At 40.8% G+C, this 27,743-nt stretch overlaps 2 protein-coding genes across 2 annotated transcripts; one reads left to right on the plus strand and one right to left on the minus strand.

Moving 5' to 3' along the window:
• Positions 1-298: 298 nt before the first annotated feature.
• l(2)dtl (WD40 domain-containing protein denticleless) lies at positions 299-18,446 on the minus strand. The gene is made up of 8 exons (XM_080269549.1): positions 18,341-18,446; positions 16,293-16,541; positions 13,796-13,987; positions 11,023-11,127; positions 5,428-5,557; positions 2,445-2,650; positions 1,737-1,939; positions 299-1,381 (listed from the first exon to the last, which is right to left on the minus strand). The coding sequence occupies exons 1-8, from the start codon at positions 18,444-18,446 to the stop codon at positions 299-301; spliced, it is 2,274 nt and encodes a 757-aa protein (XP_080125675.1).
• Positions 18,447-18,778: 332 nt separating this feature from the next.
• On the plus strand, positions 18,779-27,487 carry LOC145396054 (small ribosomal subunit protein eS19-like). Its single transcript, XM_080269518.1, has 5 exons — positions 18,779-18,808; positions 20,497-20,570; positions 22,897-22,939; positions 23,190-23,316; positions 27,218-27,487. Exons 2-5 carry the CDS (start codon positions 20,500-20,502, stop codon positions 27,457-27,459), a joined length of 483 nt encoding a protein of 160 aa, XP_080125644.1. The 5' UTR covers positions 18,779-18,808; positions 20,497-20,499; the 3' UTR covers positions 27,460-27,487.
• The last annotated feature ends 256 nt before the right edge of the window (positions 27,488-27,743 follow it).

The raw sequence follows: 27,743 nt of genomic DNA on the forward strand, positions 1-27,743 counted from the left end.
GTTAGAGTGCCTTAATTACCCACTAAACCACCAGGTGCCATAATTTGGTTATATGGTTACCACCCAGCTTAGTAAATGGTTTCCTAGTGTACAGGAAACCATTTGGCTTGCCACTCAGTAGTAACCCATAGGCAGAAGGAAGAGGAATGAAGGAAAGAAAGACAGAAGAGGGATTGTAAAATCACCCAAAGGCGGAAGGAAGAGGAAAGAATGAAAGAAAATGCCAGAAGAGGAAGGAAGGAAAGATGCCATATACAGTTAGCTTTGCTGATTATAGCTACTGCAATCAGTTATCTGCCTACTGAGTATTTGCACTCACAGGCATCTTAGATTTAATTTTAATAATTTTTTTAGAATCAGTACTCTGTGTTCTTTTCAGCCTTTTCTGATGGCTAAATGATGTTAGCCAGTCAGTACTGTGCTTTTTCTCCACTTTTATCTCTGGTCGCTTGTGTGGAGACGTCCCATCAACAATATAGTTTGGTAAATTTGCAGTTGGGGATGAAAAGTGACCAAAATGAAATGGCTTAGGTTTACTGGAGGAAGCAGATGAATGAATGTCTTCCTCTGTTCTTACACATTTTTCTGGATATCGCAATATACTGTTAGTCACTGGTTTTCTAAAACCAGTAGTAAGAACTGCACTGACCTGTGTTTCAATAGGCTTGACACTATCAGCCTCATCAGTGGCACTGTCATCTTTTTTCTGATTGTGCAGTTTAGATTCTTGCTCATCCCCATACCTGAGCATCTTAGCTGCAGTAAATGTGGGTGTAGGAGAATTCAAAACAGATGATGCACACAAGACATTTTTGCTGGAAGCAATGGGTGATTTAGGTTTTGCATCACTTGCATCGTTTTCTTGTTCCTCCTCCATCAGGTCAGTCAGTTTACGTTTAAGGCTTTCCTTCTTACTGTCACTCACGGTGATTCCAGATGTCCCAGGGGAATCTCTTGGTCCAGGAGTCTTAGCTGTTGACAGCCACTGAAGTAGGGTGTTCCTCTCATTAGTTTTTGGAGTGCATGGGGTAATTTTCCCACGACCTGAGTGTCTGTGTCGTGGTGTGGTGTGGTGGTGTGGGGTACTGGGACAGGACTGAGGGGTGCTGTCTGAGCTCTTCCCCCTTGTCTCAGAAGGGGTGGCAGGTTGGGGTGCTCGCTCTTTGGAGGTGGTGGGAGTGACGGGTAGAACTGAAATTAACTCCTGGGATTCAGATGTGCTCCTCTCTCGGCTACATTTTACAATATAGGTTTCCTCTATGCCCATCCTCCTGTATTGAGCTGATATACCTCGAATGCTATGCTTCTCTTCAAAGTCCTCCATGTTAGTATTTCGTTGGCGGAACACCCTTACTTTCATGTCATCAGCACAGGTCACCAACTGAAAAAGTACATTTCCTCATTACCCTTTTCAGAAACTTAAAAAATACAGAATACTCTGATGTACACTATTCTGCAATAATCTTTGAAATACAGTCATGCAGGGATTTCGGCACATTTCTTTCACATATTCCTATATGCAATCCAGGAATCTGGCAGAAGTTTTTATCCACACAACCCAAGTTATATAAACAGCTGCAAAATGTACAGAAGCATGGGCTGCATGTCTCAAACTCATGATTGGATGAATAGTAATGAGTACATACTAAATGGCTGTTTTCTTTCTTCTTCTTCTTCTTTTTTTTTCCATGTCACCTACAAACAAAATAAACAAACAAAAATGAAGGTTGTTTTACCTTCTCTTGGTCAACAGGGCACCAGTCCACTCCTGTAACCTCAGCAAAGTGACCTGTGAGCTTTGCCACAGGCTGGCCAGGGCTCTCAGTCAACCAAATGTAGGCAGAGTTGTCACTTGAGCCACTCAGTAAATATGATCCACATGGACTCAGACATGTCTTCACAAAATAAGTCAAAGTCACATGACCAGAATACTCAGCAACTGTGAAAGAAGAGAACAACTCAGAAAATCTTATTCAGCATCTTTACTGTTTTAATAGTTGTTGTTACAAAATGTAAAATAGTTAACACTGCAATAAAAAACAATTTTTAACCTTTATTAAGATCTTACCTCCTAAACAAAGAGAAATAATCTTTCACATATACAGTAAACTATCCATGTCACAATACATGGCTACAAGAGTGTTGAGAGTGTTGTAGATGGAAACCCTATCTTTAGACAGTGATAAAGGCCCATCACTTACAGAAGTTTCATTTTAAAGTCATTGGTATTGGTATGTTTTTTTCATGGAAACTAAGACATTATTATTATCTCAAACCTATTTCTTGTCTAAGAGATGGCGTGAGGTACTTTACTGCAAGAAAGGGCTATTTATTAAAAAAAAAAAAAAAAAAAAAAAAAAAAACCATCATATAACATGGACTTGTTTTATACCAATCTTCTAATATCAAACAATATTTGACAATGATGAGTAAGATATACCAACCTGGCTTGGGTGTGGGATTGGTGAGATGATAGGCATAAATTACATTGTCCATGCATGAGGTGTAGAGGACATCCTGAGTGGGTGAGAGTGTGAGGGAAGTGAACCCCTTGTGGAATGACCGGCCACCGTACTCCAACATACTCCGGCACTGTGGTTCCCGTCTCCCACCGCTGTATGTCTTACGTAGGTCCCACAGCTTGATTAATCTGAAAAATTACTAAAGTTGAGCATCTACAAATTTGTGCGGTATAACAAACTGCCTAACTGCCATACCTAGGAGAAAGATGGTAAAAATTCATTTTCTTATGATATAAAACTTCAAGGACACTAATTCTGAAGCTCTATAATGCATCAACTGCAAAAGGATGAGGGAGTCAGTGGTGGTAAATGAAAGACTGAACTCAGTGCAAGTACTGGAACAATAGTTATATACTGTACTGATTACTAGTAAGGGACAGCTGCTTCTCTGTGTTTGTGGTTACTAGGGTGGAAGCCCAGCATGGGCTTCCATAACATACCGCTGTTCAAATGAATTATTTGCAGACTTTTTTGTGGCTCCCATTGTCCAAAGGTCAAGTCTTTCAGGGATATCACAGCATCAGGTTTACAAGATACCTTTGCATTGATGTTGCCTGTGTTCATAAAAGCTCATAAGCATAAGTTCAAAAATCTTGGAATTTGCAGATGTCTCTGTATGACTAGTCATTGGTTAAAATGGTGACTTGGGAAGCAGTGTTTGAGATTTATGTCTGTCTGGAATGAAAAGAGTAATGGCTGACTTTCTAGGCAAGGCAGTTAATTTGTTTGTCTAAGCCAGCATTCTAGTAAGTGTATGTAATGCTGGAGCTGGCATGCTGTACAATGAGTTTTAGAGTATATTAGGGAATATTCTGAAACAGGATCTTAGATTTTGACTGAGTAGTTAGGTGCTGAAAGGTAACGGGCAAATTATTTCTTGTCACTGCCTTCTATATTAGCACCTAGCATTTTGCTGATCAGGATATGTCTTGTTACTGCTGAACCCCTTTTGCCTACTGCTGATAGTGTCGTTCTTAGTGGACACTATTTCTTGGCAAAACCAGTTCAAAACCATCCAAGGTGAGCCAGGTCCATTTAAAAAGGTGAATGGTGGTTGAGTGCTTTGAACAATATCCATTCAATGAATAAAACAGGAGAATGTGGGGTGTAATATTCTTAATTATTAACCACTGACTATGCTAGGTGGTAACCGTTTAACCAAATTATGACGCCTGGTGGTTTAGCGGGTAATTAAGGCACTCCAGTCAGACTGAACCTGTGCAGGTTTAAATCCAATGGATGGTTGAGGTATATTGCTCACATAATGCTACTCAGGGAAGAGTGAGGCTGGTCACTTTCATCTTAAATGTCAGGACAAACTTGCCTAGCCCTGGGTCACTGTGCTCCTCACTGGGCACCACAGGATTAGAAAATGAAAATGAAATTATTAATCTGCATTATTTTGGATGGTAATGATTTTGGCCTATATGATGATGGAGTGGTCAGCCCTGCCCCAGTACTGTTCTGGAATGATGACTGCTTTCTTCCAGGTATCAAGGGTCTAGCAGTGAGTCCAGGGTATACTGAAAATTTCTGGGAGAACTTTAATGACTTGTTTTTTTTTTTTTTTTTTTTTTTTTTTTTTTTAAATAGGAAAATTTTTTATTATTTGATCAGGTCCTGCTGCTTTGGATTTTATTTTAATAACTGAATACCGAGTGGACTTACTGTAAGGTGAATGGAGAGAATGTTTGTATAATTTTTTAATATTTTCTTTTTGGAGAAGGTGGAGGGATATGGTGGATAAGTGTGAGGATGAGAGGTTTGGAAGTCGGCAAAGCTAGGGGACTGGGAAGAGATCGAGCTGGCTGAATGAATATTGTGAGGAAAAGTGCATGATCAGGGATTTGGCACCCCCTTTTTAACTTGACAGCATTCGGACTGACTCTATCGGATATATTTATGTGAAGCTACAGAATGTGGTGAATGTTTTTGGCGTATCAGATACAGCCAGGATTCCGGAGGCTTGAATGGTGAGTGAATAGAAGCGTGGCCCATAGGAGTGGGCAATTTGGGCTGTCTGGACGCTGCCCTAGGGTGGAAAAGGAGGGACGGATGATGAATGATGATGATGTGATTTCTCTCAATTCTGACTTCAAGATGCATAACAAATTACAAATTTGCAAAGGACAGTAAGAGTCCTCCAATCCGACCACCAGTAATTCAAATATTCCACTACTCCAAATTTTTCAAGGCGAATTTTTTCAAATTCTTCTAGGCTTTTTCCTAATTTTTCTGGGCTTTATTTAAGGTTTTATCTGGCTTGGACCTAACCTTGGATGTACCTGCCTGCAACCATTCATCTACAATTCTATGCATTTCCTGTGAGTAAAACAATATCCCATATCATTTTAAATGTTGATTTAATGGTCATGTACATATTTCTAATGTTTTCAAAGGTCCCTCTCAATAGTCCATACAAAACAATACGGATTACAGGACATTCGGATTACAGGACTTTTACTGTATCTGGCTGATTTACCACTGAGTTCCTGAAAATAGTTCATAATGGTTGTACAGCTTAATGCCAATGTACACTGTACATCAAGTCCTCATTATATGCTGGTGGTGTTCCAAAACACAACTTTTTCCAGACAACTGATACTATAAACTGGGGAAACTGACAATCAGCTTTATATATGGATAGGATCATCAACAGACTATTTTTCTATATATTATTGTAAGGAAAAAAAAAAAAAAACTTCAGTTCGGTGTACATACTTATTTAATCTTAATGCCTCCGGATGATTTTATTCAGCACTAGGTAGAACTGTTTTAGTGCATGGTTAAATGAACACTATATTTAACCTCTTCAATTCAAAAAGTCTCTCCTGAGTTGAATAAAACTGTCTGGAGATTGGAAGAATAAACTGAACTGTCATCAAACTGAAAGGGATATACCTACCCATCTGAAGAGCCTGCAGAGATGAGTGTGTATTGGTTCTGAAACAATACTCCTATGACACTGTTGACAGCAGCACCTCCAACAGCCGTCGGGGCACGTCGTACACTGGGTGATGACAAGCTCCTGTTGCCTGTAATGTGTAAACACAGATAAGTCAAGGGGTTGTACCATATTTATGTGGTACGTGGGGGCACTCACCATCCACTCACTCGATGTAGTGTTGCTCCTGGGTGCCTGTCCTTTCATTTCCTCTTCTTTCTTTACTCCATTCATTCCTTGTCCTTTCCCTACGGGTGACTTTATACTCCCTCTTCTGTCTATCTTTCCTTCATTCTATCCTCTTCCTTCTGCCTATGGGTGACTTTGCACTGAGTGACAAGCCAAATAGTTTCCTGTACACCAGGAAACCATTTACTATGCTGGGTGGTAAACATTTAACCAAATCATGGCACCTGGTGGTTTAGTAGGTAATTACAGCACTCCAGTCGGATTGAGCCTGTAAAGGTTTATATCCAAGGAGTGGTTGGGGTTTACTGCTCATGTAATGCCACTCAGGGATGTATGGCTGGTCACAATCATCTTAAATGTCAGGACCAACTTGCCTAGCCCTGGGCTCCTACACTCCTCATGGGGCAACATAGGATTGGATGATGGAAGGATGTACTGTGCCATATTTTTTATTAGACTGGAGGGCTCCTAATACAGTCATCTCGCATAAAGTGCACGAATATGGGCGACACAGCACGTCGCACTTTATAAATTCGCACTTTGCGAAGCATAGGATGGCATTATGGGCGACATCCTCAATTTTCGTATATTGATTCACCAATACCTACCCTTAACTAAAATGCAAAAGGAAAACCTACAAAATGCAAGAGTAATACTGTATATTTATTATGAAAATTCAAGACCTTACTAGCATTGCACAGAGGGTAGATAATGTGAATTGTTGTTGTGGTAGTCGAGGCCGAACCCCGGAAACTGAATCAAAACACTCAACAGCAGTTCTGCACTTTCACTCTCATGTCTACTGGAGGGGTTATGGCTCTCTTTTGTATTTTTTTTTTTTAGAAAGAATGGTTTGTTGGCTCTTAGCCTTTGGTTCCTTCTTTCTTGCATTAAAAGAAAAAAAAAGATAATCCACCGCCTTCATGGATTTTTCACATGTACGAGTGTACCCTCGGTACACTCATACACGTGAAAAATCCTTTTGGTAATGAATCATTCTGAATCATTACTGACTGAATTTGTGGTAAATAATCATTCTGAATCATTACCGATCGAATTTTTGGTAATTAATCATTTTGGATGATTACTGATCGATTTTTTCATTACCAAATTGCCTCACATTTGGTAATAAAAAATACCAAGTGGCAACCCTGGTGACGATTGTGCCAGTGATTAACGAATGCTCTTAAAGTACAATATTGTGTGGCCAGATTTATGGAATGCACATCTTAGTTTGTACTAAGTTAGGTGCTGCCTGCTGCTGCTCCAGGAAACCCTCAAAGTCCAGGTCAGACACTACAGATGTTACAGTACATCATCCTCCTGCTGTTGTGGGCACCACTCACACACCAGCCCCACCCCACCACACATACTCACCAGCCCCACCCTTACCCATCTCACGCTACAAATTATGCTCGCGAGCTGCGAAAGAATACTGTATTTGCCTAAATTTTTCATGCCCAAACACACTGCAAGTAGCAAATGCACTTTCTAAATAATTAATTGTCAGACCCCCGTCGCACATTAGGCGAGACACACTTTGTGAAGGCGCACACTAGGCGAGATGACTGTACCTCTTCCATAAGGATATACTTTGCATATTACAGCATCATACTGTCTTTTATATCATATCTTTATTCATATGAATCTTCCAAACACCACACAATCAGGGCAACATTTGAAAATATCTACCACATAACAACTGATTGTATACCGTCAGTTATGACATGGGATCAATATATTGGGGGGGGGGGAAGTGGGGGGGGGTCCTTCTTAGTCATCATATTAGTGACTCATCACATACTATACTCTGTTCCATATAAAGTGGCGGAGAAGCTACTCCCATGTCCTAGTCGAACGCAGGTGACCGTACAAAGGGATAAAAGTGACCTCACCTGATTCTTTCTCCAGCCTACTCTCCTGGGAGAGGGAGAGGGAGAGAGAGAGAGAGAGAGAGAGAGAGAGAGAGAGAGAGAGAGAGATTTGATCTGTTTATTGTCTAATCTTCAAATATAGCAATCATATTTTTTCTGACCTAATATTAATTAATCCTACATCCAATCTAAACATGAATTTGTGTAATTTGAAGGCATTATTACGAGTTGTATCCTGATTGGCAAACCTAAGAAAATCACCAATTCATAGCGAAATGGTGAAAGGTTATAATTATGAAAATATCAGTCATATGATTTGCTGAAAATAACTTCTATCAAGATACAGTTTTATATATAAAAAAATGGTGAAATACGCATTACCCTCTCTCTCTCTCCCTTCTAGTGTGTGTGTGTGTGTGTGTGTGTGTGTGTGTGTGTGTGTGTGTGTGTGTGTGTGTGTGTGTGTGTGTGTGTGTGTGTGTGTGTGTGTGTGTGTGTGTGTGTGATTAATAGGAAAAGGGAAAGTTTCTCCCTCTCCCTTCCCACCCTCTCCCTTTGTTCTCTCCTCCTTCCCTCCCTCCCCCTCCTTCTCTCTCTCTCTCTTGTATAATATTAAACAATGCATGTATATGGCTTATATTTATATTTACAACTCTTATTTACAATAAGTATACACAAGACACCTCACACAACACTTGTTTATTCATCTTCATCGCTGCTGGACTCGTTCAATATATTGATAACAAAATTTTCTACCATGTGGTTTACAGCAATGTCATTTCTCATAAATCCTTTTTTTTTTTTTATGTGCCACACATTTCTGCCAGTTTTCTGCTGTTACTTTTTTTTATCGCATTTCTCGTCAGCTCTTCGATCACTCGTAATTTTTGACAAGAATTTGAGTTTCTCTTCCTCACATCATCCTTGACCTGAGCCCAAATCAGCTCTATGGGGTTGAGCTGGCAATGATAGGCAGGAAGCCGCGCACCTGGTGACCAGGATTATTGGCGATTTCATCAATTTCAAACAATTGCTTGTTTTTTTTTTTGTTTTTTTTTCCCACTTGGTGTAGCAGGTCAGCCTTAGTGTGCAGAGGGTTATGAGGGAGGTTGTTATCAAGAATCCACTTTATAATTTCTTGTTTTCGTAAGCTCTGTGTTGGTGCTTTATTTATAATTTTGGAATGGTATGATGCGGTGTCCATTATTATAAGTGACCTGGGCGGGATGTTGGGAAGCATCAACAAGGGCCTTACGGGAAATGCTGCATGTGACCTCACGGCAAACGCTCCACCTATCTTGACCTGAGGCCAAACACACACCTGAACCAGTACGGGTCAGCAGGTGCTCCACTCATGCATTCCCTCCTTCCTCTTCTTTGTTACCATTCATCTCAAGCTATACTCACCCAAGATTCCCAGCATGTTCCACATATTTTTATAAGAATTATCGATAGAGAATATACCTTATATGCGTGTGTGTGTGTGTGTGTGTGTGTGTGTGTGTGTGTGTGTGTGTGTGTGTGTGTGTGTGTGTGTGTGTGTGTGTGTGTGTGTGTGTGTGTGTGTGTGTGTGCGCGTGTGTCTCAGGAGAGGAAGGAGAAGGGATGGGCTGGAGGAAAGAGGGGAATAATCCTTCAAAGGTCACCTGCATTCTACGTTTGACCCAGACTTGGGAAGGAAAATACAGGTTTCTCTCCGCCAGTTTATATGGAACAGACTATAGTTCAGTGTATAATGAGGGTCTCCTCTGCTATATAAATCTGAATTCCCACTTAATGAGCATACTGTATATTTCTTTTTGGTTATTAATTATACTGTACATATATTTAGATATTTTGTATGGTATATCAAAACCTCATAGCAACTTTTCATGTACCTGTCTACAGTAGTCTACATAGGCACAACATTCATTAACCAATCCAATCAAAAGCATAGAGGGCCCAGGTCAGGCTATTCACTCCCAACATTTTAGGCAAGGGAACTTCACCCGTCTCAAATGGCATTAAATGAGCAATAAAACCCCAACCATTCCTTGCATATAACCTCCTTTGGGCCACATCTGGATATCATCCAACATTATGATGGGTTTCTTGTGCTACAGGAAACTATTTAGCTTGTCACTTAGTGTAAAGTAAACTAGATGTAGCATGCAGTAAGTGGATGATGGGCATCCCCACACAATAAAATACTGTACTATATAAAAAAGCAGATAAAATATATTTCTAATTATGTAATATGTTTATACTAAGTATTATTGGTTTACAGATATTTGGGCCTTAGTGTTTCTACCATAAGATCCCTGTGTAGCAGGAGTGGATCCAGGAATACCCTGTATATATTTTTGAGATGCTGCCCACATTATTTCTATTGTAAATAGCATTTAGCACTCCCCTTTTTCTTAGCCAACTGAGTAACATTCCATATTTTAATAAACTGAACCCAGAACAAGAAGCTATGAAAACAGAGATGATACCTATAAAGTTAATCAACCAGGGATGGACTGTAGGGTATCATATTTATATGGAAGAAGTAATCATAATTGCCAGGAAAATTGCAGTCTGTATTATGTAAAATACAGTAAGTGCTCACTTAACCCATGGATTGCGAGCCATAGCTCAGGCTGTGCTGGCCATGCATCACCGTAAACAACTCAACCCCTGTGCAAACTTACACATGGCGCAACGCAAAGACAGAGAGAGAGATTTTTTTTTTTCCACCAGATGATGCCCTGGATGTTTATCTTATAATAAACAAAAAGAAAAAAATTATTTCCCCCCCCCCCACTACTCCCGTACGTAGTCTTCTGCATGGCCTTACGCAAAGACGAAGAGAGAGATTATTTTTTTTTTTAACCAGATGATGCCCTGGATGTTTAACTTCAAGTTTATAATAAACAAAAACTAAAAAAGAAAACGTTTTCCTTCGTTTTTTGCGCACCACGGGGTGTGATAAAAAAAAGGTAATTGCGCAATCCACGGGTTAACATTGTAGATGTGTTCTTAAAACTGACTGTTAAGTGAAAATCGTGAGGGTTCGGTCTCAGCAAGAGATATTAGATTCCGATTTTATATATATATATATATATATATATATATATATATATATATACTGTATATATATATATATATATATATATACTGCAGACAACTATCAAATTGGATTTTTCATGGTGTGACTAGGTGTTCCAGTATATATGGAATTATGAAATGTATTAGTCCATAAGCAGGGTAAAGAAATTCTTGTGCTAGGTTAAGCTGTATCAACCCTAACCCTTCACTGCACATCCAAACCACTTAATTGTGAACAATGGCAAACTGCGTGAAATGTGTTTTTTCTTGACTAACAGCTTTATAATGAAAAATGTGTTAGGTAAATGTGTATTAAATGAAGGATAAGTGTAAAATATACAATACTGATCTCAGGGTGAAAAATCTTGGGTGTTACCCAGCAACCCAGATAGCACTGCTGGGTCCATCATGAATGGAAACTAACCAATGTTGTGATGGGCTGGAGCAATTTCATCAGCCTTGTGGTGTGGCTTGCAGCGTTTGTCCCAGATGATGATATTACAATCACGTGCCCCTGTGGCCAACACACCTGTAAAATAACATCAACATATCAGGCACCACAGAATAACCTGCTCAATATGACTGCAGTGATGTCATATTGTCAAGGTACAGCTACCGCAAACTGACTTAGGACCTCCCCCCACAAGGTATTAAAAAACATAGAAATCATGGTATATCACAATGTTTGTTCATGAAATGCCATTCATTAATATGAAATCATGTTTCTCTTGTTTTTTAGGACCAGTTGGATGCGTTTTGGCATGGAATCACTTAGATCTCTAAAGTAATCTAAGGACATTTCTTTGCACCAAAGATTTGTCAGTTCAGTCTTGAGGTTGTCCAGATTGGGTGTCTTCTTCTCTGCTATGATTTTCTTCATCTTTGCCCAGCAGTTTTGTATCGGATTTAGATCCAGACTGTTGCCAGGCCAGTCGAGGACCTCAATCCGATTATCCTGAAGCCACTTTGACACCTTTCTTGACTTGTGACATGGAGCTGAATCGTGTATGAAAAAGTCGCACCCACGAATAGCAAAAAAGTTTAACAAATGATCTTTCAGAACTTGAATGTACCAGCCACCATTCATCATCAAGTTCTTAGCAAGAAAGTAGAGGCCTCCCCTTCCCATTTCACCTGAGAAACACCCCCATACCATTACTGATTGTGGGTGCTTAACAGTCGGCACCGTGTACAGTAAGCAGGGTCATATCGACTACGGGAGGCAGGGTGACTAACCTTGGCAGAACACACGTGGAACACTTGAAATGTGCTTTCATAAAAAAACATAACTTTTCTCCACTCATCCAATGTCCCGTGTGCATACTTCTTGGCAAACTGAATGCGCTGCTTCTTCATGCAGTCAGTGAGAAATGGTTTCTTGGCTGCAGTGTGGCTTGGCAAACCCAGCTCCTTCTGCAAGGAGTGTTGGATAGTTTGAATTGAGACATCTTGTAACAGCTGGGGATGCATTCTCTTCAATTCTGCTGCTGTCAGTCGAGGATTCTTGATTACTTCCCTCTTCAGAAGCGTATCTGTACCTCTGGAAGTCGTCCTCTTCTTTCCATCGCCATGCTAGTGCTCTGGTACGACATCAGGTGGCAGGCCGTGCGATGCAGCAAGACTTCATGACGGTCAACTTTGCGCGTCCAGTACGTTCACAAATCGTGCTGATAGGGACATTATCCTGCCTCTTGGCAATGACAGGGACCCTCTCATCCCTTGAGCAGTACTTTCCAGGCATGACAACTTGACTCTAGGAAAATAACAGGGCAAACAGTAATGCATACGAAAAAAAAGAGGGAGGTGCAAGCTCGAAGCGACGGGAACATAGACTCCCACTCTCGCTCCTGGGCAAGCACTGACGTGCTGAGTGTTTCACCACCTCCTGCCAACACCAGAGGAGTTGCCAGTTACCTCTTGCCCAAAAAATTCACTTGGTAGAGGTGGAAACACAAAGCAAAGACAGACAACTCTCCCATAGCAATTGTGTGTGTAGGTCCTAAGTCAATTTGCGGTGGGTGTCTGGCTGAGGACAGTGCTATCATTCCATTCAGTCAAAAACTTATTAACTGTACATACTGTACATACATCATCTAATCCTGTGTTGCCCCATAATAAGCGTAAGAGCCCGGGTCAAAGCAAGTGAGTTCTGATATTTAAGATGACAGTTACCAGCCTCACTCGTCCCTGAGTGGCATTACATGAGAAATAAACCCCAACCACCCCTTGGATATACACCTACACAGGCTCAATCCAGTTGGAGTGCCTTAATTACCCACTAAACCACCAAGCACCACAGTTTGGTTATATGGATACCACCCAGCATAGTACAGGAAATGATTTCCTGGTGTACAAAAAAACATTTGGCTTGTCACTCAGTGTAGAGTCATCCATAGACAGAAGGAAGAGGAAAGATAGATAGAAGAGGAATAGGCAGTCACCCGAGAGCTGCACTACATCGAGTGAGTTGATGGAGGGCACCCACACATACCACTAAATTGTACAAATTTTCTGAAAAATGTGTTGCATTCCAAAGATCCCTTCATTATATGATTATTACATGACTGTACTGTATTACAGGGCATACAACCTAAGCATCATATAACAAACTAAACATGACTGAGGTAGGCTACTGGTACCTACCTTCAAGATTTATGCATAAAGAGTAAAAGATATATTTTTTTAATCCTGTCACTTCTGTGAGTTTTCAGCCCATGAACATGAAGCAGAAATCATTTGGGTATATATATTTTGGGGTACTAATAGCACTGGAAAGAGGTCATCATCACTTTAACTTAAAAACAAAACTATAACTGAAATATATACAATATACCAACACATGCAAAAAAATAAAAAAATAAATAAAATAACCTACTGTCCTGATTTCAAGGATATTACAGTATACAGAAAAATGGCCCGGCCTGCAGTTCATAAAATAACTACTGTAGTACGGTACTGTATTAATTTCCTCTTGTACCTAAGATTAGTTTTTGAAGGAAAAACAAAATACCAGTACAGGCAAATTCTACACATTCCTTACCTTGTCTTTCTTGCAATAACAGATCTTAGTTACAAGAGGGAACTAAGCATTAGTCTTTCCTAACTCAATCCTACCTTACCTACCCCAACCCAACTCAAACCAGTCCAGTGAAACCTGACATAGTGTAACCTAATATAACTTAGCCAGACCAACTCACAAGGATCAGCAGGGTTAACATGGACAGTTTTGATGGATCGAGTATGTCCAAGGAAAGTCTGTACTGTGTTGAGACGACCATCCTCTCTGACTGCGACCACTGCCACTCTTTGGTCCCCCGCTACTGACACCAGCTGGGTTGACCCTGGCACCCAGCACACATCAAAGATAGCACTCTGGTGGATCCGCTGACCTGCATTTGTTGATTTTAGTAAGAGATTTTATCATTACAACTGCCATAAACATCTTCATTGTCATCATCATCACCATGAACATTGCCACTTTCATCATCACCATGAACATCTTAACTTTCATCATCACCTACAACATCTCCATTATCATTACCATCATTTCAACTCCCTTTTCTCAGTAAGATATAGGATGGAGCAAATACAAAAAAGTTAAATAGCTTAATTAAACATTTAAACATATCAGGTGAACAATACTTAAGTACTGTGAATATAAAATTCTGTATCAATTAAACTGTATTTACCACAATTCACTTAGATCAGGGGTGGGGAACGTCCGGCCTCCGGGCCGTATAAGGCCCGCAAGACCATTTGATCAGGCCCGCGAGGCAATTCATAAATGTAATTTCATAAACTCATGAATGAATATCTAGGCTATCTATCTAGCTATTGCCAGACTCCTTAATCCCTCATTCGGGGTGGCCACAAACAAATCACCTCCATGTCACCCTGTCCGCCGCCATTTCACTGCCATGCTCCCAATTCACACTCCCCTCTCTCATATACCTCTCCACTCCATCCCTCCATCTCATCCTTGGCCTTCCCCTCCCTCTCTCCCCCTCCACCTCACTCACATACACTCTCCTCATCCGTCTCTCACTCTCCATCCTCTCCACATGGCCAAACCACCTAAGTATGTTTCTCCTAATGCTTCCTATCACATCCACATCCACACCACAACACTCCTTCACATCCTCATTTGTCAGTGTGTCTCTCCATGTGACTCCACAGGCTCCTCTCAAATAACTAATTTCCACTGCTCCCACTCTTGACTTGTGTCCCTCCAACAACATCCAAGTTTCACTTCCATACGTCTGAGTTGGTATCACAATACAGTACTATCATGTAATAACTTTTTCACTTCCATGCTCACTTCCCTGCTTCTTATCACTGCCTTCAAGGAACCAGCAACCTTTCTTCCTTGTTGTACCCTTTCAAGCACTTCACCCTCCAAACTTCCATCCTTACTCATCACACTACCCAAGCACTTAAACGTACTCGCATTTTCCGTTTCCTCATCATCCACCCTCACTGTACATTCACTGACTTCACCTCTCTTGAAGACCATAACTTTACTCTTCCCTACATTCACCTTTAAATTCTGTTTCCTACACACTCTCCCAAACTCATCTACCAAGCCTTGCAGCTCCCCTTCATCTTCACTTAACAGCACAGTAACATCTGTAAACAACAGTACAGGGAGTTTCCAAACACTGCCCTCTCTCATTAGGGCCACTCCAACATCCACTGCCCTACCTTGTATCTCTTTTATAACCCCATCCATATACAGATTGAACAACCATGGAGGCATGACACATCCCTGTTTCAACCCAACCTTCAAATAGAAAAACTCACTCAGTTCACTATCCACATGCACTGCAGCCTTAGCACCCTCATACATACTCTTCACAGCATTCAACAACTTCCCATCTACTCCATATATTCTTAATACTTTCCACAATCCCTGTCCATCCACCCTGTCATATATATATATATATATATATATATAAAAGGAGCGTTGTGGTGTGGATGCGGATGTGATAGGAAGCGTTATGAGGAACACACTGAGGTGGTTTGGCCATGTGGAGAGTATGGAGGGTGAAAGACTGACGAAGAGAGTGTATGTGAGTGAGGTGGAGGGGGGAAGAGGGAGGGGGAGGCCGAGGATGAGATGGAGGAATGGGGTGGAGAGGTATATGAGAGAGGGGGGTGTGAGTTGGGAGCAGTGCAGTGAGATGGCAGGGGACAGGGCGACTTGGAGGCGATCTGTTTGTGGCCACCCCAAACGGGATTGAGGCGTCTGGCAATAGATAGATAGATATATATAGCCTACATTATGTACTCTACAGTTGATTCTAGGAAGTTAATTTTGTATAGCCCGCAAATGATGTTAAAAATATCCTAATGGCCCTTAATAGGAGAAAGGTTCCCCACCCCTGGCTTAGAGATTTAGAGGAAATATATATAGCAACTTACAGCTGAAACAGACTTACATGACTTACTGAATATTTGCTTAGCACTTCTAACATTCCATACAGGTGATGGAGACGGACACATTTGTGTGGTGGCTCTAGAGGCTCTAGTATAACCAGGTGGCTTAACTGCATACAGCTGTCCCTTAACTCCCTCCCTGTCCTCCAAGAGGAGGAAGGTGAATTGCAGGAGAAGGGCATCTACAGTATGCAGTCCACCAGAGTCACATCCAGAGAGCCTGGGGACAAAGAACACCAACTTTCCATAGCTACATACCTTGAACTGCCAATGCATTCCCAGTCTTGCGTGTGTCTCTCAATCCAATCAGCCCATCCTCATTTGCCAACACTAACACATGGCCATAATTCTGTCCCCCACCAAATTTGCACGCATATATTGGTGGCTCCTGCTGCTGTGATGGTTCGGGTGTGTCTTCCTCAATGACGGTGCTATACTCATCCATCGCACGGCACTTGAAGCTCCATGCAAACAAACATCTCTGTGCTCTCTTTACTTGCCCAGGATCTGAAAATAAGAATCAGTTCATTACTCCTCGCCTGACAACATCAACAGACATAAGATAAAAAATTATTAATGTTTCATTACTGCTACCACCAGCAGATGACTGTAGGCTTTAAATTAGGAGGATCTCTAACTGATATGAGGTCAACAAAGACCATATCTAAACTTTCCAGTTTAAAAAGTCTTCACTAATAAGAATAATATAATCTCGAGCTAGAAAGAATAAAACTGAAAATATGTTACCAGACTTAAGGGATTAACCCTTTCAATGCTAGGATTTCTCCAGGTGGAACAAAACTGTCTCATATTTGCCTAATTATATATGCTTCATAAAGCAGAGGTAAACTGAAAGGTGGTGCAAAGCTGAACAAAATGCATTAATTTCAACCAAAACTCACATCGTCTACACTTTCCATCCAAAACTGAAAATCTGCCACCAAAATTGTGTAGAAACAGATGTATAGTACGGTAGTTCCTTTTATGCATAATGCCACTTTCTTCAGCACTCCATCTGTACAAAGCTTGAGAATAAATATACATAAGGAAAGAAAGTGGGCAAACTGTACTTATTGGTGCAGTATAGTATATGCAATTTAGAACTTACCTGGTATATTCCTATGACATATAAAACATGTAGGAAATCTAAGTGTTTGCCTAAGCAGTGTAGAAATGTACTAATTTTCATATAGCAGCTTTTATCATTCTTTTTCTGTGCCTGCTCTCCTCTCTTCCTATTTCTCCTATCTTTCCTGTCACTTCTTATTCCTTTTCTTTCCTTTACAGGTGGCTTTACATTGAGTGACAAGCCAAATGGTTTCCTGTAAGCCAAGAAACCATTTACAACGCTGGGTGGTAACCATATAACCAAACCATACGTGCTCCCTACATGTCAACAAGTGGGTTGGTGCCCCTCCCTGTAAAACAACTAACTCAGTGTCAAATGGCCACCCTTTGCGGGATTATGGTGTCTGGCAATAGATAGATAGAAAGACAATTTATGTACTGTACATGTTTCCACTATGAGGAGTAAACATCTGTGAAAGTGGATAGTATCTATGCTGACCAGATAAATTTGCAGAGTAATGCATAAAGTTGAGCTATTAGAGTGTTACTTGTCATTTATTTGTGTGGTGGCTCTGGTGCTCTCTAAGGGGGAGCAGTCCACAGCCCCACAGTTCCACATAATTCTTAACTGGATCCAGAAGCTCTACTGGTGATAAGAAAAATTACTGAAAAAAGATTATGAATAGGGGTGCCTCACAAAAGACTGGACTAATGCGGCTGCCTGGAAATGGCAGATGTCCACATTAGGTGTGTCATCAGAAAACAAATTCTGCAGTGCAAAGCAAAGATTAGCTGTGTGAAGATCAATTAGGGCACATGATTAAGACTCACGAGTGTTGTTTAGATTCATATTCATATAAGAAATCACATGGAAAAGTTTATCATGACTGTTGCAGATGGACAGTCACATCTACACTGCTTTAACTGCCCAGTGGTGCTCATATACAAGTTAAATACATGGTAGTCTTGAAACAGGTTATAGATCTAAAAATTATAAGAAAATAACTTCCAACTGGATGGCATGGTCACTAAGCCTGTCAAATAAATGCATTACCCAGTTACTCTGCTTTGTATACCAACCTAATATAACAGATCCCACGCATACTGGTATTAAATTACCCATGACTGCCTGCAATTTATGGGACCAGAAGCATGGAACAATTTTTGGTACCGCATTTCATGTTTCCCTGACTGGTCACTGCATAACGTTTGTATGTACTACCTTTACAATCACTTACAATCTCCTTTGATATTTCTGTACAGAAGCTCTTTGATTACGTGAGTTTTTGGTCCAGGGATCATTTTGTTCTCAGGATGTAGGATGTAAACAAAATTCGTCCACATTCGCGGGAATATTGCGTTCCAATATAATAGATATTTTAATAGTAACATACATTGTGCGTATCAGTTTATATTGAAATATATTATCAAACTTATACAAACTAAACTAACGTCATCTATACATAAGACAGGTTTAGGTTATGAAAAATTCATAAATTCATTAGTGCTAAAAATATCAGTCTTCTTGTAGCTAAGAAAATATACAACTAGGAAGCCAAGTTTTAAACTGCAATATTTTTTCATAGTAAATTATAAACCTAGGTAGCTTTTGAACAATGGAAAGAAGCAATATTCCAATGTCAATAAAAAGTCACTGCAAGTAGCGGCGTCAGAGGTCTCTTCTTCCGTACAACAACACACGCGACGTGAGTGGGCGACTAGTTCTCTATTTTGTTCACTTTACAATGAAATATTACCATCCTTGGTAGCTGTAGGCGAGTTATGCATTTTATTTTAGCTTAGAATCATAGAATAATATATAAATGGATGTGTAGTATAGGTTTATATTTGAATATTGTGATGTTTCCTAGGAGTCAGCCATGGCCGCATCCACATGTTTCATGTACCTGCTGTCTACCAGAATCAACGATGTCACACCCAGTGGCCTCATCCTAGGTTTTTTTCAGTCTACCTCTCACAACCCTACACCTAACGTTAACATTCCTCACTTTTCTGCACCCTATACACATGCCCAAACTACCTCAATATACCTCTCTTCATCAAACCAATGCACTCCTGTCCCGTCCTACCTCTGAACTCTTTCATCATAACCCCCCTCCCCCCAACCTCCCACTCAAGGACGCACTGCACATCCACCTAATCATTGTCATTTCTGTACATTTGAGCCTGCAAATATCCTCTTCATTTACTGTCCAGGTCTCACTGCTATATAGCATTACTCTCCTATCACATGTCGCAGACAAAGATCCTTTAGCACAGAGGGAGAGCCTTCTCAGTGTCAGGAGACAACAGCTCCCTGAACTTTTTCCAACTGCTCCTCACTCTTAACTACAGAGCTATCTCCAGCCCCACCTCCAGGACTGCGTTATATTAGTTTCCTGTTAATTGCAAAACGTATCAGCCTTCGCAGCCAGTGTTAAATGTTGTGGAAACAAGTCACTCAGGCCCATATTTCTTCCGGCCGCTAGTTTAACACAAAAGATCCAAAATCTAAATTATGCTGTAACTAGTGGATTTCTGTCCGGAAAGGGGGATCGGAGTAACTAGGGCCAGTAAAACTAGGGGCCAGAGTGACTTGAAACCAGTGCATTCACAGTAATCAAAGCCAGTTTCACCTTTAGGCCTGTCTGTGACATACCAATGTATACAGTTGAGGTAATACATGTATATTGTACCTCTATCACTCTTTCCTCTTAGTAATTCAACATACGGCCCCTTTAATTGGTACTTTTGAGTGCTTATACCTGACTTTATAATATGTCATCTCTTCCACTTGTCTAAATTTAAGTTGAATATATTTAGCTTTATCAAGTTTTATATACAGTACTTGCTTGTAAGTTACTGTACCGTACTATAGCTCTGTAAAGTGTAATAGTGCTGTTTTTGTCATTTAAGAGAATGTGGTTTGCATAGACTCAGTGCCAAGGTGTTGAGTCCACTCACACACTGTGTGTTGGGTGATAATTTATCCTTGGTAGAGAAATGAGATACATAACTTGGTGACCAAGCATATTTTGTCTGGTTATGTTTGTCTCTTACATTTTTTGTTGAATATTCTATTCATATTTGAATTTGTTTTGGATCTGGTTCTGATCTTTAGAACAGCTTGTTATTTTATGAAAAGCATTGTAATAGTGCAGAGTAGTGCCTAAATTTACTGTCTATAAAATTTTGCCATATAGGCTTCCTCAGGTTTCTGCAGAAGGTTGTGTACCAGAATCTCAAGTTTGTTATAGCCTTGTTCTGTGGTACTAGTAGTGAAAGGGTTATGTCCATGTAAACCATATCTTTGTGTTGAATTATAAAAAGTCTGCTGTTTAATAGCCTTTATTTGTGCTTGTAAAAAAAAAGAAACCTCCTTATTTCTTCACAGAAGATGCCTAGTGTCAGTGTGAAGGACGTCAGCCAGCAAGGCTTCACCAAGGCATTTGCAGAGTTCCTAAAAAAGTAAGATTTGTCATGTATGTTAAAGTGGCCTGAAGTATTTAGAGGGTTTTACGGTCAATTTTTACACGTTGCCCTCATCCGATTTTCGACTCTTCGTTAACATTTTCTAGTAGAACTGGTCATTCAAAGAATCTTTTCTTCTATGACATTTCTCTCGCAAATTGATAATAAACGAGTTACACGCGATTTACTTCCACCAATCACAATCACAGACGAGCACGCGCTCTGTCCGCCCACCCGCTCACATTTGAAAGTTTGTCCCGGAAGACCAAACTTTACACGTACTCCTCATTTTTACACGTTGCCCTCATCCGATTTTTTCATCCAACCTTAGTGTTTCCTGTTGTTTTTGGTGTGATTCGATCGATTTTGACCTTCATTTCTATCGCAAGTCGCTAGTTTTTGTTGAACGCGACTAGCGACTTCCGGTGGAAAGGACCGGTCCAAATCAACAAAAATCACACCAAAAACAACAGAAAACACTCAGGGGATGCCTATTATCACGTGAAACGTATTTTTTTGCGGTTCTTCCCCCTCCCCCCAAGAATACTGGGGGACCTGTGGGAAACCGGGGTGTTGGGTGGGGAAAAAACGCAAAAGCGAGTGATTTTCCTACTGGAATTGATATCAAAATCAAACGAAAAACACTAAAATCCATCGGAAGAAAATAATTTTAAGCTTCTTAGGGAGTTCGTGTTTCCTAACTGGGGGGCTTCGCCCCCCAGACCCCCCATGACATTAACCAAACCTCATCTAACCTAACCTAACCGGGTGTAAATAAGAAATAATGCATTTACCTAGCAGTTTACAGTTCCTTGTCTGCGTCTGAAGAGTCGTCTGTAGCTATAACAGCAACTGGTGACGGGCGGCAGTGCAACACTTTCTGATCCTCACGTAAAATGAGACTTTTGCCTTGATTTGGGTACTTTGTTCCTGTTGATGGTAAAATACCATGCGATCACACGAAGGCTACAGTTTTATCTTCTTGCTGGTAGAACTGTGAAATAGCAGTGAAGTAATAAATTTTGCAGGCTTCCCAGTCTATGGTTGGAGTCGAACTGACTTTCAAATCTTGCGAGCCCTAGCATGGGGCATTTGAAATTCTACTTTGTGATTGCCTGATTCATGTGCCACGCATGCGCTTTATCCTCCCACACACATAACACGCACCAATGAACACACACAATTGTCCGACCACGACCGGGAAAATCTCTCCCATAGAAAATAATGAGTGTAATAAATTGCATAACTCATCAACGGTTGATTTAAGACGGAAGTGTCATAGAAGAAAAAATGCTTAGAATTGTGTAAAGTATAAGGTGAGTTAGCCACTTTTGTTGTCAGTGAGTTGGGTGTAAGTACGAAATTATACCACCTATCTGTGATTGTGATTGGCGGAAGTAAATCGCGTGTAACTCGTTTACAGTATTATCAATTTGCGAGAGAAATGCCATAGAAGAAAAGATTCTTAGAATGACCAATTCTACTAGAAAATGTTAACGAAAATCGGATGAGGGCAACGTGTAAAATTTGACCGGGTTTTACACCCACGTCTCAAAAAAAAAATTTATTGGGACTTAAAACCTCTTCAGTTATGATATGAATGAAGGATAAATGTGTGTGAACATTATACAGTATTTTTAACATTATGTGGTGAGGGGGAGAGCGGGAGATAGGTGTGGGAGCCTCTCCCTCTCTCTCTCTAGATAATGGGCTGAGGCTGACTTAAATAAATGCTGGCAGGTTTTGCTTCTCCATTCAGCATGTCATCCGTATGGAAGCTCTGGTAGTTTAGGTGACAGCTGCCCATGGTCTGTGATACATAGAGATTTTACAATAATACTGTATCACACTAGCTTTGTATGTTGGACTATATAACAGTAGTGCAAACCAGGGTGGCACCTGTCTAGCAGCAGACGTGCATCCCTTTTCTCTCTAACTCTAATGCAAGAGTTAACTGTTACTTCCAGCCCTTCATGTATGCAATAGGTCATCTCTGGAACTGTCCTACCATGTCTGTATTTCCTACTTCGTGTGACCTCCAGTCTCAGACGCAGCGTGTCAAGCATCACAATAAACGGATCTTGAATTTGGCTCACTTTTACCTTGTTTTTGTTTTTTCTTGGAGGGTATAATCTTGTGGGCTTCTAACCTATGGTTCCTTGTTTGGAGAGAAAAGGGGGGGGGGAGCTTGAGAAGTTTATACGGTTACATTTGGCAAACCATATCAGGATTTTCAGGTGATTGAAACTCAGTGAGAATATAAGTTTTACTGTTTATATAGATGACTATCATATAACTACTGACTGACGTGCTGACTTTACAGATCTGGGAAAGTTCGAGTACCAGAATGGGCTGACCTTGTAAAGGTAAGTTTAAAAAAAAAAAAAAATGGCAAGGTTCTCATTGTTTGGCCCATATACTTTTGATGCTATATAATGCAGTTGCAATACAGTATTGTCCAAGTAAAGCATATAACTCAGAAGTGAATTGGTCAGCTATCCCCATATACTGTAGCATATGTATTTTTTGTACATGCAATCCATTTGTTCTACTTAGAAGCCATTTAGGTTGTTACTTCTTGTTGCTTCATCACCTTATTAAATAATTTATCCACAGACTGCCAAATTCAAGGAGCTAGCACCCTATGATGATGATTGGTACTTCACCCGAGTGGCAGCCGTGGCACGACACATTTACATGCGCTCCCCTGTTGGAGTTGGCGCTGTTACAAAGATGTTTGGTGGTAAGGTCCTATTGCCTTTTTGTGTGTCTGTAGGCGGGTGACGGGTTCTTATATCAGAATACTAGCTCCTTTTATGACTCAATAATATTATTTTGTAATTCAAATCAGCATGCGTATTGCAGGATTGGGAATGCAGTTTCCATGTTTCCTGAGAATGCATGTGAAGAAACTGCACAGTTACCTTTTTTAAAGATTAGTTTATGCAAAGAAAAGGCAGGGGGGGGGGAGTGAAGTTTATAGATTGGTAAATGCAAAGAAAAGGGGGGAGGGGGGGGAAATGAAGTGGATGGCAAGGGAAGAGTGGCATGTTAGAAGTTAGGATTATACAGATGTTGGGCAGTGAAATGGGATTTAGCTGTGTCGGTGAAGGGAGGAGAGGAATGAATTATTTTATAGACCTGAGATGCTTTTATTGTACACTACAGGGTATGTCAAATTTTAGAGATAGTTGTACCTGTAGTCTTCTCTAACATTCTCAAATGGACCATTGCATCTGTTGCTGTTTGCCATCCTTTGTGTTATTGTGTGAATGGAAGAGTTGGTACAGGTCGTTTAATTTATCTAATGGGTTGTTTGGTGTGCCAGGGTAAATGTGACTGAATATTGGGTGAAGAACACGTCAAGAAAGAAGATTGTACCCAAGTAATTTATATTTTGCCAACAAGTAATCATCATCATCATCATCATGACCTCTTTTTCTCACTTAATGGTATAGTATAAAGACTGGAGTGATTACTAAAATACAATCCATTCTCACTTTAAATCTTGGGTGTGTGCAGGCAAAATGCTTTGACAGTTTTTACGTTAAGACAAACGTCTGGTTCATGACCATGGGTTGAAATGCATGAAAATGTGCTCATATCTGACTTCAAAACATTTAATTTCAAAATACAAAGTACTTCAAATGCTGGAAAGGTATTAAGTCACTGAAGCTTTAGCAAGCACTAACTGTAAAGAAAATGATGCTTGAGTTTGTGGTGCTCACTGTCCATTCATTCATTGTATTACTGCTCTCGGGTTTCTGCCCTGTCCTCTCCTCCATTCTTCTTTCTGTCCATCCTCTTCTGTCTTTCTTTCCTTCATTCTTTCCTCGTCCTTCTGCCTACGGATGACTTTACACTCCCTTTTCTGTCTTTCTTTCCTTCATTCTTTCCTCTTCCTTCTGCCTGTGAGTGACTCTACACTGAGTGACAAGCCAAATGGTGTCCTGTACACCAGGAAACCATTTACAATGTGGGGTGGTAACCATGTAATGAAATTTTAGGCACCTGGTGAATTAGTGGGTAATTATGGGGCTCCATTCGGATTGAGCCAATGAAGGTTTATATCCAAGGGGTAGTTGGGGTTTATTGCTCACGTAATGCCACTCAGGGATGAGTGAGGCTGGTCACTCTCATCTTAAATGTCAGGACCAACTTGCCTAGCCCTGGGCTCCTGCTCTCCTTATGAGGCAACATAGGATTGGATGGTGATGATGAAGTTTGTTAATGATGCCTGATTGAGGGCAGTGATGATATTTTCCTGCTATGCTTATTTTTGAGAAAAAACTGAGAGTATCATGAAATAAAAAAGATTATGAGGTGCCCAGAGCAAAATAGTGCAATAGACCTGGGCAGTAAAGGAGGAGGATATTCGCAGGCTCAGACGTACAGAAATGACAATGATTAGGTGGATATGCAGTGCTTCCCTGCGTGCAAGGTCTGGGGGGGCTGGGTTTCCGATGGAAGAGTTGAGAGGTAGGATTAGATTGGAATGTATTGGTGTTGTGATGAAGAGAGTTAGATTGAGGTGGTTTGGGCATGTGAAGAGGATGGGGGATGATAATTGGGTGCAGAAGGTGAGAAGTAATACTGGGGGTGGGGTTATGAGGGGTAGACCGAGAAAGACATGGGACGAGGTCATTAAGTGTGACCTCATGGTTAAGGGTCTGAACAGGGAGGCTGCAATAGATCGTGCAGCATGGAGAGCCTCCATTAGGTGACCAAGGCCGATACATGCAAGCATGTTGGAGCCTTCAAAAATGAAAATGAACACCCTAGAAGTAGATGAATATGAGCTCAAGGATGCAGGAGCCATTACTGCCACAAATTTGTGAAAAATTAACAAAATTAGGCAAAGTATGGCTACATGTGTGTGTGTGTGTGTGTTATTAATGCAAAGGCTGTCATGTGTTGCAGGGGTATAACAGCATGATTGTACTGTACAGTATATGGAAAACTGAAAGTGTTGTAAAATTGTGCAAGTGAATGCTGTGCGTGATTGATGACTTTTTCACCTGATGACTGGGCCTCTCCCACGGCTTGAATATAGTCGTTGCATGTAATTCGATGAACATTAGTTTTGAGTTAGGAATCTATCACATAGGTTTCCCGTCAAATCACCCCTTCAGTGTGATTTTACATTGCCAACAACCTAACTAAATGGAGGTAGGGATCTTAAGTTAAACATGCTATAATGAAGAAAGCTACTTGGCGATCTAGCAGTAGAGCACTCAGGTTAGAGTTTAAGGTTGTGCCCTGCAAACAGCAGTTCAAACCTGAAGGAGATGACAGTAGATATTTTTGTCATGTAAAATGCTGCAAGGAGCTATTGTACCTTAGCCTCAGACTCGCCCTTGCATGGAAGGGAACACTGGTATACATATATTTCACTCTTTTTATGGTAGGTGGGGGCGCCCACCATCCACTCACTCGATGTAGTGCTGCTCCTAGGTGTCTGCCCTTTCCTCTCCATCCTTCTTTCCTTCCGTTCTCTTCTGTCTTTCTTTCCTTCATTTTTTCCTTGTCCTTCTGCCTACGGGTGACTTTACACTCCCTCATCTGTCTTTCTTTCCTTCATTCTTTCCACTTCCTTCAGCCTGTGGGTGACTCTACACAGAGTGACAAGCCAAATGGTTTCCTGTGCACCAGGAAACCATTTACTACACTGGGTGGTAACCATATAACCAGATTTTGGCGCCTGGTGGTTTAGTGGGTAATTATTGCGCTCCAGTCGGATTGAGCCAGTGAAGGTTTATATCCAAGGGATGGTTGGAGTTGATTGCTCATGTAATGCCACTCAGGGATGAGTGAGGCTGGTCACTCTCATCGTAAATGTCATTACCAACTGCCTACCCCCGGGCTCCTATGCTCCTTATGGGGCGGTGTAGGATTGGATGATGGATGGATGAATTATCTTAAATGCCAGGACCAACTTTCCTAGCCCCGGGCTCCTACTTCTCATGGGGCAACGTAGGATTAGATGATGGATATACAGTATATATATATACACACACACATCATGATCATCATCCGGACCTCCTTTCCCACCCAATGGCAGGGTGAGGAGTAGCAATGTCCAGACAGCCCAAAATTGCCCAGTCCAATGGGCCATGCTTCCATTCACTCATCATTCAAGTCCCTGGAATCCTGACTCTATCGGATACGCCAAAAACATTCACCTCGTTCTGTAGCTTCACATATCGTATCTGACAGAGTCAATCCAGACGCTGCCATGTTAAAAAGGGGTGTAAAAAATCCTTGATCATGCACATCTCACAAAATTCATCCAGCCAGCTCGATCTCCTGTCAGTTCCTTAGCCTCACCGACTTCCAAACCTCTCTTCCTCACACATTCATCCACCATATCTCTCCTCCTTCTCCTTGGCCTACCTCGCCTCCTCCCTCCTTCGAATTCGCTCAGATATATATATATATATATATATATATATATATATATATATGTATATATATATATATATATTATATGTACAGTGTATATATATAATGGGGAGAGCTTTTACAACAGCTTTGAAAGTGGCATTACAACTTTGATAGCCAATTTTCCAGTTAATTATTGTGGTCTTAATGGCAGATATTAACAAAAGTGACTATGAGGATTCTTGTAATCGTGTCCCCCCCAGCACGCCAGAGCCGAGGCACTGCACCGTCTCACTTCTGCCGGAGCTCCGGTGCTGTGGCTCGCAAGGCTTTGCAGACACTGGAGCAACTCAAGCTGGTAGAAAAGGCACCTAATGGCGGCCGCAGACTCACATCCCAGGGCCACCGTGATCTTGACCGCATTGCTGCGCAGATGAAGGCTGCATCTAAGGCCAAGGCTGTCCCTACTGTTATCACCGCCAGTTCTGGTGCTTCTGTGCAGTAAAGGAAATAAATGGATAGGTGATTGTAAATTATTTAGTTTTATTTTATAGCATCCTTGAAATCTAGTGATGTTTACCCAGCGTCTTTGAAATGTAATGAGACATGACTTGTGCATTTTTCTTACAACTGTAATTATTATTATTTTTTAAAATCATAATTGCGCAATTTATCAAAATTCCCAGTGAGTGATGTACAGGATGGTTTAGGAATTTTAGAGAAGTATAGTTTCATTATTTGTAGTGAGAGAGTGAAGAAGGCATGTGAGGTGGAATACTAAGTATCTAC

Source organism: Coenobita brevimanus, chromosome 34 (assembly GCF_032717465.1).
Source record: "Coenobita brevimanus isolate Jiangsu-jjx chromosome 34, ASM3271746v2, whole genome shotgun sequence".
In the NCBI taxonomy this organism is placed as follows: Eukaryota; Metazoa; Arthropoda; class Malacostraca; order Decapoda; family Coenobitidae; genus Coenobita; species Coenobita brevimanus.

What these genes read in the sequence shown, in the direction of transcription:
- LOC145396054 (XM_080269518.1), top strand. Translation starts at nt 20,500, where the DNA reads ATGCCTAGTGTCAGTGTGAAGGACGTCAGCCAGCAAGGCTTCACCAAG. An exon ending in TTTGCAGAGTTCCTAAAAAA is followed by an intron (nt 20,571 to 22,896) that starts GTAAGATTTGTC and finishes CTGACTTTACAG; the next exon opens with ATCTGGGAAAGTTCGAGTAC. An exon ending in TGTTACAAAGATGTTTGGTG is followed by an intron (nt 23,317 to 27,217) that starts GTAAGGTCCTAT and finishes TGTCCCCCCCAG; the next exon opens with CACGCCAGAGCCGAGGCACT.